This window comes from Chlorella variabilis (genome assembly GCF_000147415.1).
Source record: "Chlorella variabilis unplaced genomic scaffold CHLNCscaffold_35, whole genome shotgun sequence".
Classification (NCBI taxonomy): domain Eukaryota; kingdom Viridiplantae; phylum Chlorophyta; class Trebouxiophyceae; order Chlorellales; family Chlorellaceae; genus Chlorella; species Chlorella variabilis.
Window position 1 is genome coordinate 158,805 of NW_005435053.1, and position 12,183 is coordinate 170,987.

The window sequence follows — 12,183 nt, forward strand, 5'->3', positions numbered from 1 at the left end:
CCCTGCCTGGCAGGCCATCATCGCATGCGGCATCCCTGCGGCCGCGGTCAACGGCTTCCGCACCCCCTTCCTGTCCGACAAGAAGGAGGTGCGGGCTGTGCTGGCCGAGAACGGGTTTAGGTGAGCTGGATGGATGGGTGGGCGAATGGTGGGCATTTTGCGGCCAAGCACCCGCCCCCTGCCGTGCTGCCATGCTGCTTCCATTCCCCATTCGCTTTTGCCACACATCATCACGCCCCATTACTGTGCCACTGCTGGGCCCCGCCACGCGGCAAGCCCGCCTGGCGCTCGCTCCGCCGATCCTCAGCAGCCGCCGCCGTCTGCTCCGCCTGCCCCGCCTGTCCCGCCTGCCGCCCGCAGGTACGACAGCACCATCGGCGCCAAGGGCGGCGCCAACCGCGTGTGGCCGGGGGTGATGAGCAATGGGGTGGGCTTCGACTGCAGCGTGGCTGGCCAGCAGTGCGCCGCCTCGGAGAGGTATCCCAACCTCTGGTGCGTGGCGCCGCCGTGCCAGATGCGCGCCATATGCTCGCGCCATGCATGCATGCAGCGCCGGCGTGGCGCCAACGCACAGCGCAGCGTGCATGCATGCGCATCTTCGTGCCTCGCCTGCGCGTGCCCCCCCCGGGGGCCGCGTGCACCCGCGCCTGCACCTGCACGCAGTCGCGGCACTGCCGTTGAGCCGATGCCGCCGCCGCGCGCCTGCCAGCACAGCCCGCGCCCCGCGCCGAGCCCGCGCCCGCATCGGTCTTCTCCTCACGCGCGCCCCAGCCTGCACCCTCGCCCCGCGCCATGCCATCCAAGCCAGCCCACGCATGCGCACACACACACACACACACACACACCTCCGCGCCCTCGCCAGCCTCCCACTCACCCAGCCCCGCCGCCCCCGCCGCTGCCCCTCCGCTGCCTGTGCGCCTCCTGCTCCCCCTCCCGGTGCCGTCCCGCAGGCAGGTGCCTCTCTACGAAGCCCCGGACGAGAACCTCATGGACTACTGCACCGACGAGGCCACGGGCAAGCCGCGCCCCAGCTGCTCTGCGCTGCGCCAGCTCCAGTACATGTTTGACACGGCATACAAGGGTAACCGCGGTCCCGTCAGCGTGGGGGTGCACTCGCCCTACCTGACAAAAAGGTGGGGCGGAGGCGGCCGGGCTGGCAGCCGGGCCGGCCGGCTGGCTGGGCGGCCGGCTGGCGGCCTCCCGTCTGCTGCAGGCTGGGCTGAGCTGGCGCCGCTTGCCTTGCTTGCTCTCTGTCCTGACCTGCTGTGGCCCCATTCCTTTCCTCCCGCAGCTCCTATTCCAAGGACCTCAAAAAGTTCTTCAAGTATGCGCTAGGCCAGCAGAAGAAGGATGTGGTGAGTGAGAGGAGACGAGTCGACTGCGGAGTGGCTCTAGTGTGTCCGCTCATCCTGTTCTCTGGCAGTGTGCCTAGGCTGAACTTAGTTTCCACCTGCCGCCTTGCTGCAGTGGGCGGTGACGATGAACCAGCTGCTGGACTGGATGGAGAACCCGGTGCCGGCCAGCAGGATGAGCAAGTTCATGAAGAAGTACAAGTGCGTCGAGTAGGGGCGTATGAGACGCACTGCGGTAGTTGCGCTCAAGCAGGTGGCACCCCCGAGTGGGGCGCATCCTCCCGAGGCATGCCCACGCACGGCCAGCCTCCTGGCTTCCGCCAGGCGCTGCCAGCCAGTCCGTTTCCCGCGTTCTGCTTTTGAGTTAAACCCGTTTGCATTCCCCATGATTGGTGCCTAGCTATGCTCATTACTTTCTTCTTCCTCTTCCCTGGTCAAATCCATAGGGTCCTCGCCCGCCTCCCTCCTTTCCCCTTCCCTGCACTGGCGAATCAGGCATGCCTTAACATAGCCACCCTCCTCATCCACTTTCATCTACTGTCCCTGCCTCGCGCACCCCGAGTTGCCATTGCTACTCGTTGCGCCTCTGCTTTCCACCCCTGATTACTGACCGCATGGGGCAGATTCCTCCATGCTGCTCACTGCCCCGATGCTCATTACAATATATGTCCTTTCAACTGCCCCCGATATGTCGATGCACTGCCAAGGCCCTGTAATCGCCTGGCGCTCCCCTGACACCGAGAACACTTACCACCCGATGCATGACCTGGCAGTCATGCAATCGCATGGTGCCAGCAGCTGTTGCACGTCAGCCCTGGCTCCTGGTGCCGCCTGGCACTTACCGCATGTAGCGAGCCCTAATACATACCATAGGTAACAGAACACAATGCCATTCGAAACGTAAGAAAGATGTTCCTGTTGCAGCTCAGCCATCGACAGCTCGTGCCAGCTAGTTTTTTGGCATGGGAAATGTAGCTTGCCGGAGCGGATTGTTGCAACATATCGGCTGCGGCAGCATCAGTTGATCACGCGGCGCCTCTTGCTGGCGGCGTCTTGCTGGCGGCAAGTGGCATTGGCGCCTTTCGCTGGACCGTGCTGAGCATTAAAATGCAGTGCAAAACTGATGAAGAGAGATCAAATTGAGTAGAGGGAAAATTGCCACAACCAAAACTTCCAGTCGCTGCAGGAAAACACTTCCAGCCGTCTTGCCACTCTCGAGCCACACAGCAGCGCGTGCTGGCGCCCCCTCGTCACGAGCTTTGCCAGAAGGTGGGGCGGCTGGCTCGCCGTTACCCTGAGACTGCCCAGCAGCGTGGTCTCAAGCTGCCGCCGGCCGCAGGCTGCTGCTGCCCGTCGGAGCGCCCTTGGGGTGCCACCGCTGCGGCGGCTGCACCTCCATGTGCATGTCGTCAAAGGCTGCGGGCAGGCAGGCGGGCAGGCAGGCGGGCAGGCAGAGGAGCGTCAAAAACACACAAAAAGGCTCCCAGCAGGCCAGCCAGCAATCGGGGGGCACGCTGGCAGCAGCGCCCAGCCCGCGCAGGCAGTCGCCAGCCGCGCTGCCCAGCCCTGCCCGCGCTCGGTGCCGCCCGCCCCGCTTCTGGGGCTCTTACCAAGGCACAGCAGGGCGCGGCCCCCCAGCACGGCATCCAGCACCTCTGGGCTACCGTCGTCGCTCTGCACACAGCAGGCACACACCACGCGTGCTGGTGCCAGCTCCTCGAAAAGCAAGGCGCGGCACAGACACACAAGGAGGGTCCTTGGAGCGAGGGGCCTGCTCTTTCCGAATGCACCACCACCCACCAGCCCGCCCGCCCACGGGGCCGCCACCCCCAGCGCACCTTGTGCCGGCGGTCTGGGAAGGTGACGCGGGCGGGGGGCAGCGGCCGGATGTGGGCTGTCAGCTTGAGGGTGTACGTGAGGAGGCCCGGGTGGTCGGGGGTGGCACCGCTGCGGGTACGGAGGGAGCAGCATGAGAGAGAGCGCTGGCTGAGCGGTGGTTCCAGAACTTACAGGAAGCAGTACCAAATGGCACTAGCATTCTACCTGAAGCTGGGCAGGAACATTTGGATCTTGGGCGCCCAGGCGGGGGCCAGCTGAGGCACCTCTATCCGGCACACGGGCGAGGCCAGCCCACGCCTCGCCTTGCCGTGGCACCCGCTGCCGCCGCCGTCGCTGCCGCCGCCGCTGCTGCTGGGCCTAGCCTTGCCGCCGGCACGCTCGCTGTTGCATAACTCCACGACGGCGGTGGGGCTGCCGGCGCCCGCGGCGCCGCTGCCGGCGGTGCCGCCGCCGCGGGCCGCGCGCCGGTGGGGCAGGTCCCACCAGCTGGCGCCGCGCTTGCCGCCTTCGCCGCTCCTGCCGGCGCCATCCAGCGCGGGCAGCGGAAGCGCCTTGAAGGCCGCCAGGCGGGAGGGCAGGCCCACAGCGGAGATGCCATGGTCCCGGGCGTCCCTGCAGAGCACAAAACTCTTCCGCGCTCTTCGCAGACTCACTGCTGACATGTCCGCCAACAGCACCACACTCACGCATGCGCGCAAGCGCACTCGGCCTCGCTCTCTCAACCCCAAGTCCCAGCCACCGCCTCGCACCTGTCGCTCACATACACGCGGGCCGCCCAGGCGCAGGAGGTTGGGAAGTTCCAGGCCAAGCCTGCCAGCGCCACACACTCATCAAAGGCGCCCACGGGGGAGGCTGCAAGGAGGCGGGAATGGAAGAGGGCAGAGGCGGGTCCGGTTCGGGGCGGGTGGGGCAGGCAAGAGGCAGCCCAGCAACGGGCCAGCAGCAGCCCCGCGGCAGGGCGGTGGCCGCAGGTGTGGCACGGCGCGGCTCACAGCTGTAGCGAGCCAGGTAGAAGCCGCCCAGGGTCCAACCGAAGAGGCTGACGAGCGGCAGCTCGGCAGGTACGTACTTGCGGGCCTGCAGCGAAGAAAGCAGGTGGCATGCACGTGCTGGTGGGCCAAAACGGAACGTCCGGGCGCAGCGTGTGTGGGCGCGAGACTGCAGGCCCGGGAAGCCCGCAAGGAGCGCTGCACTGTGCGACAGGTAGCAGGTGGGCAGGTGGCGGCAGGCGGCGGCGGCAAGCGGTGGCAAGCAATGCCAGAGCGGTCCCGCACCTCCTCCACCCGCACTAGCGACAGCTGGTACAGGGCCCGGCCCTTGAACTCCCAGGGCGCCTCGCCATAGCCCATGGCGTAAACGCTGGGACGCTCCGGCGCTGTGGGGGTCCCAACGCTGCCAGAGAGGAGCAAAGCAAGCTACTGAATCACACGAGCATGCGATGGATGGCCGTCGGGCTCTCGGGAGCAGATGGGTGGCCTCATCAGGATCATCTTGGCCACGCAAGCTCGCCGCAGGCTCAGCAGCAAGCAGCAGTTCGCCTGTAATTGGCTCAGAGATGCAGTGCGAGCTGACAATTGGTCGGGGGCATGTGCGCAAGCTGTGCCCAGGCCGCCGTGATCGCGGCGATGGCCTGCGCCAGCAGGTTGGCCTTCGTAGGGCCATCCTGGTCCCAGTAAACGCAGCCGTGGTATAACAGGGTCGCCATGCTGCGCGCCGCCGATCTGGCGGTCGTCATCGGCGGCACGCTGGAGGCCATTGACGGCGCCCTGCCCCGCCGCCCGCCCTCCTTCTACCTCACGCAGGTCTGTGCAGCCCGCCTGCCTGGACCAGCCAGCGCCAGCCCTGGACGTGTTACAGCCACATCGCATCATCCTGCTCTGCGCTTGTTCTTGACCGGCGCTTCCTGCCTACCCCTGCAGCCCGATGCCTTCACCCGCCTCCTGCCTCGCGACTTTGTGCCAGCCGAGCTGCTCGCGCAGGAGGCGGCGCAGCAGGCGGCCACGGAGCAGCAGCAGGCGGCGGCGGGGCCCACTGTGACGCCTGCGGCTGCAGCGGGAGGGGCGGCGGCGGGAGAGGAAGGCCCGCTGGACTGCCTGGAGGCTTGCTGCCTTCACGACGACCTTCACCTGTTCAGGTGCTGGGGCACAGCCAGCCGCCAGCTGCCCAGCGGGAACGCCACTCCAGCTGCCTACCTCGCCCCTCCCTGCTGCTGCTCCCCGCTTCCCTGACCCTGCCTCTCTCGCCGCCGCCGCCGCCGCCTGCAGCCCCGCGGGGCCCGCCCGCAGCCTGCTCACCTGGGCGCGGCTGCCGCTGCCTCTTCTGTTTGAGGGGACTCAGTTTTGTTACCCCCTGCGCCAGTACACCCTGCCGGCGCCCGCACGCCAGCTGGCGCTGAACCGGTGCGGCACACGACGGGGAGCAGGCGCTTTGCCTGCCCGCACACGGGGCTGTCCCTGCCTCTGCCTGCCGAGCGTGGGCGCCTGCGCTTGCTGCGCCGTGTGTGGCGCCTCCCAGGTGCTCAAGCCCAGCACTGCTGGCCTCGCCTGCCTGCAGGTGTGCGGCCGCTGGGTGGGACTCCTGCCTCTGGCATCCCAACCTTCCTATCCTGGCAGCACGCTCGGACTATCGACTGACACTGCTGCAGCTGGCGCCGGTGGGCAGCAGCACCGGCGAAGAGGAGGAGGGGGAGGATGCGGAGGAGCGGCGGAGGGAGGTGGGCCGGCGGCGGCGGCGGCGGACAGACAGCGGCAGCATGGGGGATAGTTCGGGTGAAGAGGAGGCGGGCGAGGAGGAGGAGGAGGAGGAGGAGGAGGAGGAGGAGGAGGAGGAGGGCTGGGAGGATGATGGGTGAGCAGCGGCTCGGCGTGAGGCTTCCCTTTTTCTTCCCATCTTTATCTCTCAACGCTGTGCGCTTGTGCCGTCCATCGCTTCCTTCATCGCTGCTGGCGAACGACACCCGGTGCCGCGACCCACCCACCCACTCATCTGTTGCAGGGGCGGCTTCGAGCTGCGCCAGCTATGTGTGGCGGCCACGCGGCGCGCCACGGCGCACTGCTGCTGGCAGCGCCAGCTCACGCAGCGCCCGCTGGTGCTGCTGCGGGACGCCTCGCTTCTTGAGGTGCAGCTGCAGGAGGGCATGCAGGTGAGCTGAGCCTCACGGGCGCTCCCGCGCACTCCAATTGGGCAGTTCTTGGCGGGATTGAGGCGCATGCGCACCGAAGCATGCAATGGACGCCGCTCGGCCACAGTGGGCGGGCATGGGAGTGCCTCTTGTTGCCTTGGATTCTGTGTTGTTCACTGGCGGCCTGGCCGCTCCCCGCCGCAGGTGGTGGAGGCGTGGCGGGCGCCGGCAGGCACGGTGCCGCAGCGGCTGCAGGGCGTGCTGCAAGTGCAGAGCGCCCCCCAGCCGCGGACAGGCAAGGCCCCCCACTGTGTCGGCTGCTGCGCTGTGGCTTTCCAGGCGTGGTAGCTGGTTGTGCCACTCCCGACTGCCGCGTAGCACCGCCCCCGCCCTCGCTGCCGCACTCCTGCCTGCCTGCAGTGGTGCTGGCTCTGCGCGACCGCCTGAGCCGGCTGGACCTGCGCAGCAACAGCCCCGCCCTGCAGCAGTTCTGGCAGTGCCCGCAGGGGCAGCACATCACCGCCCTGTGCGCCCCTCCCGCTAAATTCGGCAGCGCCGCCCAGGACGGCAGCCCGCCGCCCATCGAGCACCTGCTGGCGGCGGCCGTCAGCACGGGCCAGCCTGGCGGCGGCAGCCAGGTGTTACTCTTTGACATGCGGCGCCCCGCGCTACCTGTGGCCAGCTGGCAGCAGCCGGGCATGGACAGGCAACTTGCAGAGCCCGCCTCGCTGCTGCGCTGGCTGCCGGCAGCGGCCAGCGAGCCCCCAACGGCGGCAGCTGTGGCAGCAGCGGGCGCCAGCGGCAGCAGGGATGCGGGGGAGCAGGAGCAGCAGCGCTGGGGCGGCGTGGTGGTGGCGGCCAGCGGCGACAGCGGCCGGGTGATGGGCTGCCAATACACTGCTCAGGTGCCTGCCCGCCTTCCCGGGCCCTTGCATGCGCCACGCAACCTTGCCTCCTGCTCTCGGCTGCTCCTGCAGCTGCGGCCTGGCTTCCCTTGTTCTCTTCATACACTCACGCCTTGCCCTTGCCCCGCCTCCTCACCCACTCCACTGCCTGCCGGCTTCTGTGCCTTAGCAGATTTCCGGGCCGGCGATGCTGGCCCGCGGCGGCGCAATCAGCGAGAAGCCTGCAGGCAGCGCCGCGATGGCAGCGCTGCTGGACCGCTTCCAGGCGGCGCTGCAGCAGCAGGAGGACGAGCGGGAGCGGCAGCAGCAGCAGGGGCTGCAGGGGGAGCAGCAAGAGGAGGAGGAGGAAGAAGAGGAGGAGGAGGAGGAGGAGGAGGAGGAGGAGGAGGAGGAGGAGGAGGAGGAGGAGGAGGAAGGGATGGATGTGGATGAATCCGGTGCTGCTGATCAGCAGGACAAGGAGCAGCAGCAGCAGCAGCAACAGCAGCAGCAGCAGCAGCAGCAACAGCAGGGGCAGCAGCAAGACGGCTCGGCTGGGCAGCTCCGGCAGCCGCCTGGGGCCGCGGGAGCCTCCGCCTTGAGCACGGCAGGTGCCGACCTGGTGCCAGCCCCGCTGCGGCCGCCTCCGCCCCTGCCGCTCCCGCTGCGATTCTTGTGGCAGCCAGCGCACACGCTGGTGGTGACGCCGCTGCCGGGCCCGCCGCTGCTGCTGGCGCCGCCCCCGGAGCAGCAGCCCGCGCAGGCGCAGCGGCTGGCGGCGGGGCGGCTGCTGCTACAGAGGCAGCAGGCGGCGGCGGGCGGCACCATTCGGGTGAGCGGCAGTCGGTGGTGGTGGGCGGTGGGTGGTGGGTGGTGTGGGTGGTGGTCATGGCGGCGTGGCAGCTTGTCCACTGCCCGGTAGTGTTCAACCCGCTGCTCTGCCTGTGGCCAGTCAGCCCACTTGCCTGTCTTCTTCTTCTTCTTTCTTCCTCGTACAGGTGTCCAAGGTTCCGCTGCCCGGCCAGCGCCCCCGCCTGCAGCTGCTGGGCGCGGCAGCCATGGCCAGCGACTGGGCCAGCCGCGAGGCGCTGCCGCTGCCGCTGCTGTGCAGGCACGCGCGGGGTGCAGCCTGCCTCGCCGCTGCTGCTGCCGCGCTGCCGCTGCAGCTGCAGCTGCTATCCATCGGTGGTGCTGCTTGCTGCCAGGCCGCCTCTTGTTCACGCCCCATTAATTGCAACCAGTACCAGGCTCCACCAGATGGCCTCTTCATTTGCTCTGCAAGTTCCCTCCCTGCCCCCTGCCCTGTGCAGCCTCACTCCGCACGGGGACGTGGCGCTGTCGCTGCTGCAGCAGGCGCCGCTGGCTCCCACGGCGCAGCAGGCGGCGGCGCAGGACGGCCAGGCGCCGCAGGGTCCAGATGCGGTACCGGTACTGCTGCCCGCGGCTCGGGCTGCCGGCGGCAGCGGCGGCAGCAGCGACGAGGAGGGCGAGGAGGGAGCGGCGGCGGCTGCGGCGGCAGCGAATGGCGTGGGTGGTGGGGAGGAGGCGATGCTGCCGTATGTGCGGGGCGTGCCCAAGCCTCTGGTCGCCCTGGTGGCTGCTGGCGAGCTCGGGTGCGGCTGCTGCTGCCGCCGCCGCCGCCCAGCCACTGTCTGCGTTTGGTTGGTCGCCGAGTATGCATGATGGTGTGAGCGTGGGCAGGGCCAGGCGCCGAGCCATGCTGCACATCGTTGCGCCCGCTGCCGGGTGTTGCCTTGGGCCGTGCTTTCCTCTGCCTCCGGCTTGACAGCCCCCGTGCTGTGCCTGCTGGCTCTGCGTGCAGGCGTTGCGGCTGCTGCGCCTCCTGCCTGGCCACGCGCTCCGGCTGCGCCACCGTGCGCGCTCTGCAGAAGGTCGGTCCCACCAGCCTGCACCGGCTGCCGGCAGCTGGGAGGGCGCTGCTGGCAAGAGCCTGCCCGCGCCCCCGCCCCCGCCCTCCTTGCTCCCTCCCCCCTGCCTGCTGTGGGCGCAACTCCCCGACAGGTTGGGCAAGTTGTGGGGCAGCGGCTGCCAACCCACTACACCATGCCCTGCCTGCCTGCCTGCCTGCCTGCCTGCCTGCCTGCCTGCAGACCGGCCTGATGCCCGCTACCCAGCGTGGCCACAGGCTAAGCGAGGCTCGGCCGCTGCTGACGGTGCCGGCGGGGGAGCACGGACGTGAGCCTGCCGGGGCTGCCGGGGCTGCCGCCTTCCGCGGCTGCTGCCTCTGGTGCTGCCTGTGACGCCGGCCCTGGCACTGCCATCCCGCCTGCATGCCGCTTGCCTGCCTGCCCACCATGCCGTGACCCTCAACAGCCACCAGGGTGGGTGGGCCTCTGGTGGGCCTCTGGTGGTTTGCAGACATCATGCCCATGTTTCTGCCGTGCCCTTGGCTGTGCCGCCGACCCGGGTGCAGGGAGCATCGTGCAGCTGCCGCTGCACTTGGCCTTGGCGCAGCAGCTGCTGGCCGAGTGGCATGGCCCGCCTCCCACTCAGCAGCAGCAGCAGCAGCAGCAGCAGCAGCAGCAGCAGCAGCAGCAGGCGCTGGAGGCGGTGCTGCGGCAGCTGCGCCGCCCCATCTCCCTGCACGAGCTGTTTGCTGCGGTACAGCTGCAGCAGCAGGTGGAAGCTTACGAGTCCGCCAGCAGCAGCAGCAGCAGTGGGAGCAGCAGCAGCGAGAGCGAGGAGGGGGAGGAGGAGGAGGAGGGCGGCGGCGGCGGCGGCGGCACGAAGGGTGGGCAGGGGCCCGCGCCAGCGGGAGCTGCCGGGGCAGGGGCGCAGGCGGCGGCTGCCAGGAAGCTGGAGCGGCAACAGCGGCGGGTGCGCCGCCGCCTGCTGCGCGACTGGCTGCGCGCGCGGCGGCACGAGCAGCGCCAGCAGCAGCAGCAGCGGCAGGAGGCGCTGGCTGCGCTGCTGGCAGGTGAGGCGTCTCGGGGCGGCGCCGCCCCGGCGTCTGCCGCTCGCGCAGTGGGCGGCCGGGCGGCGCGCGGGGCCAGCCCTCAGCAGCGGCAGAAGGAGCGGCGGAAGCAGCGCAAGCGCAAGTCTGCTGCCGCGGCCTCGGGGCAGCGCCTGGAGCCAGGCAGCGCCGCCCTGGAGGCGGCGCTGCAAGCGGCGGGGCTGCTGCCGCTGCGGCGGCCGCGAGGCACCGCCGCCGAGGCGGCGGCCGCGCCCTTTGGGCCGCAGCAGCAGGGGCGCAGGCTGCGCGAGGCGGCGGCGCCGCTGCTGCCGCCTGCCGCTTTCCAGGAGCAGGTTGCTGCGGCGGTACAGGACCTGGCCGTACCAGCAGCGGCGGCTGGCGCAGGAGAAGACGGCCTGCAGGAGCAGCAGGGGCCCTTCGAATGGCGGCTGCAACCCCGCAGCTATGCTGTGCACGGCACGGCTGGCTGGGCCGCCTCGAGCGGCGCACTCGAGCGGCAGCCACGGCAGCAGGCACCAGCTGCAGGCGGGGCAGGCGAGCCCAGCGCTGGCAGCGATGTGCCGCTGGCTGCCCTGCTGCCGCCGCCTCGGGTGACAGCCGCGGGCGCGGCCGCCTCTGTGCTGCTGCCCGTGCAGCAAGCAGCGGCGCAGGAAGGCCCCTCCACCTCCGCGGCCGCGGCGGCTCGGCCAGCCGGCGGCGGCAGCAGCGGGGGCACCCTGCTGCGCCTGCGCCAGCCGGAGGAGGCTGTGAGCGCCGAGGCGGCGGCGGCGCTGCAGGAGCTGCGGGCAGCCTGGGAGCCGGCGGCTGGCTGAGTGGGCTTGTTCTGACTGTTCTTATGTTTCACGTAGGCTGCAAGCATCAATTATTCAATGTAAATATGCCCGAATGGCTAAAGGAACACCATGCCCACCCTATTGCTGGCCAGCCGCCACCACGGCACAATGCGGGCCTCCTTTTCCCCCTTTCCCCTTAGCGCACTACCGCCGCCAGCTAATCATTTTGCGCATTCCTGGGCGCTGTGCAATCCTGACAAATTCCTTTGCTCGCTCTCGTGCGCCCGACCCACTCTCTGTCCCCTCCCGGTCGAGTGTTCCCGCTGAGCCCCTGCACGCAGGGTTGCCATCAGGCAGGTTTCATGGTTAATCCTGCTGCCGCCCTGTGAGCAGAGAGGGTCGACCCTAAGCAGCGCGGGGGGCACATGCCGGGCTTGTCAAGCCTGGGTTTCAGAGCTCCAAAGCTGCTCCGCCGTGTGCAGATCGAGTGGAGATGGCAGCAGGCCATGGACGCCGGTAGCTGCGTGCAGCGGCGGCGGTGCAAGGCCGCCGCCACCGGCGGTCGCCGTCCCACCGCCACTGGGCCCACTGCTCGCCACAAGCTGCAGCTCAGCATCCTAGCAGCCGTGCTGGTGTGCTTGCTGGGTGAGCAGCATCCTAGCAGGCTTGCCGAGGGCTGGCCAAGGGGGTTCCTGGTTGGCGCTGCTGTTGGCGACTGGCTTGCACTTGGTGCCGCTGGCTCCCGGCTGCGGGCTTGACAGGCATGCATGCTTTATGCTGCGACTTTGGTTGTGCTGTGATATTGCCTCGCAGGCTCGGTGGCTGCTACCAAAGGGGCGGACGCACAGCCAGGCCCGGCGCCTGCTGAGCTGCCTGAGCAGGCAGGCCCGCCAGGAGGTCGGCGGCTGGCAGCCGCCGCAGGTGCCGCAGCAGACAGCGGCGTGCATGCTGCCTTCTCGAAGAAGCCTGCCCCAAAGCAACAGCCTCCGCCTCCTCGGCCCAAGCCTCCCCCCAAGCCACGCCCGCCCCCCAAGCCCAAGCTGCCCTCCCCTCGCCCGCCGCCGAAGCCGCGGCCGCCGCCGAAGCCGCAGCCGCCGCCGAAGCCGCGGCCGCCGCCGGAGCCGCGGCCTCCCTCCCCTCGCCCGCCGCCCTCCCCTAGACCCCCCAAGCCCCCCAAACCCAGCCCGCCTCCCTCCCCATCCCCCCCGCCGCCCCCACGCCCACCGCCCAGGTATGCTGGGGCAGGCAGGCAGGCAGGCAGGCAGGCTACATGTGGAAG

At 69.6% G+C, this 12,183-nt stretch overlaps 3 protein-coding genes across 3 annotated transcripts in view; 2 read left to right on the plus strand and 1 right to left on the minus strand.

Annotated features, from left to right (window-relative positions):
* The window catches only part of CHLNCDRAFT_141534 (hypothetical protein), a gene marked incomplete at both ends in the record, with an annotated part of 2,084 nt that extends 518 nt beyond the window's left edge, over window positions 1–1,566 (plus strand). Inside the window, 5 exons of the mRNA XM_005843045.1 lie at window positions 14–120; window positions 361–492; window positions 951–1,133; window positions 1,292–1,355; window positions 1,468–1,566. Of these exons, the coding sequence (XP_005843107.1) occupies window positions 14–120; window positions 361–492; window positions 951–1,133; window positions 1,292–1,355; window positions 1,468–1,566 (585 nt within the window). The remainder of the gene's footprint in view (window positions 1–13; window positions 121–360; window positions 493–950; window positions 1,134–1,291; window positions 1,356–1,467) is intronic.
* A 1,104-nt stretch (window positions 1,567–2,670) lies between these two features.
* On the minus strand, window positions 2,671–4,540 carry CHLNCDRAFT_141535 (hypothetical protein; the record flags this gene model as incomplete). The annotated part of the gene is made up of 7 exons (XM_005843079.1): window positions 2,671–2,768; window positions 2,963–3,026; window positions 3,191–3,299; window positions 3,396–3,803; window positions 3,941–4,043; window positions 4,184–4,268; window positions 4,466–4,540. The coding sequence occupies 7 exons, from the start codon at window positions 4,538–4,540 to the stop codon at window positions 2,671–2,673; spliced, it is 942 nt and encodes a 313-aa protein (XP_005843141.1).
* A 354-nt stretch (window positions 4,541–4,894) lies between these two features.
* Window positions 4,895–10,943, plus strand: CHLNCDRAFT_141536 (hypothetical protein; the record flags this gene model as incomplete). Its single annotated transcript, XM_005843046.1, has 13 exons — window positions 4,895–4,993; window positions 5,111–5,325; window positions 5,456–5,590; window positions 5,745–6,038; window positions 6,186–6,333; window positions 6,517–6,622; window positions 6,733–7,190; window positions 7,387–8,028; window positions 8,195–8,301; window positions 8,507–8,809; window positions 9,019–9,088; window positions 9,308–9,392; window positions 9,631–10,943. The coding sequence occupies 13 exons, from the start codon at window positions 4,895–4,897 to the stop codon at window positions 10,941–10,943; spliced, it is 3,975 nt and encodes a 1,324-aa protein (XP_005843108.1).
* Window positions 10,944–12,183: the final 1,240 nt, after the last annotated feature.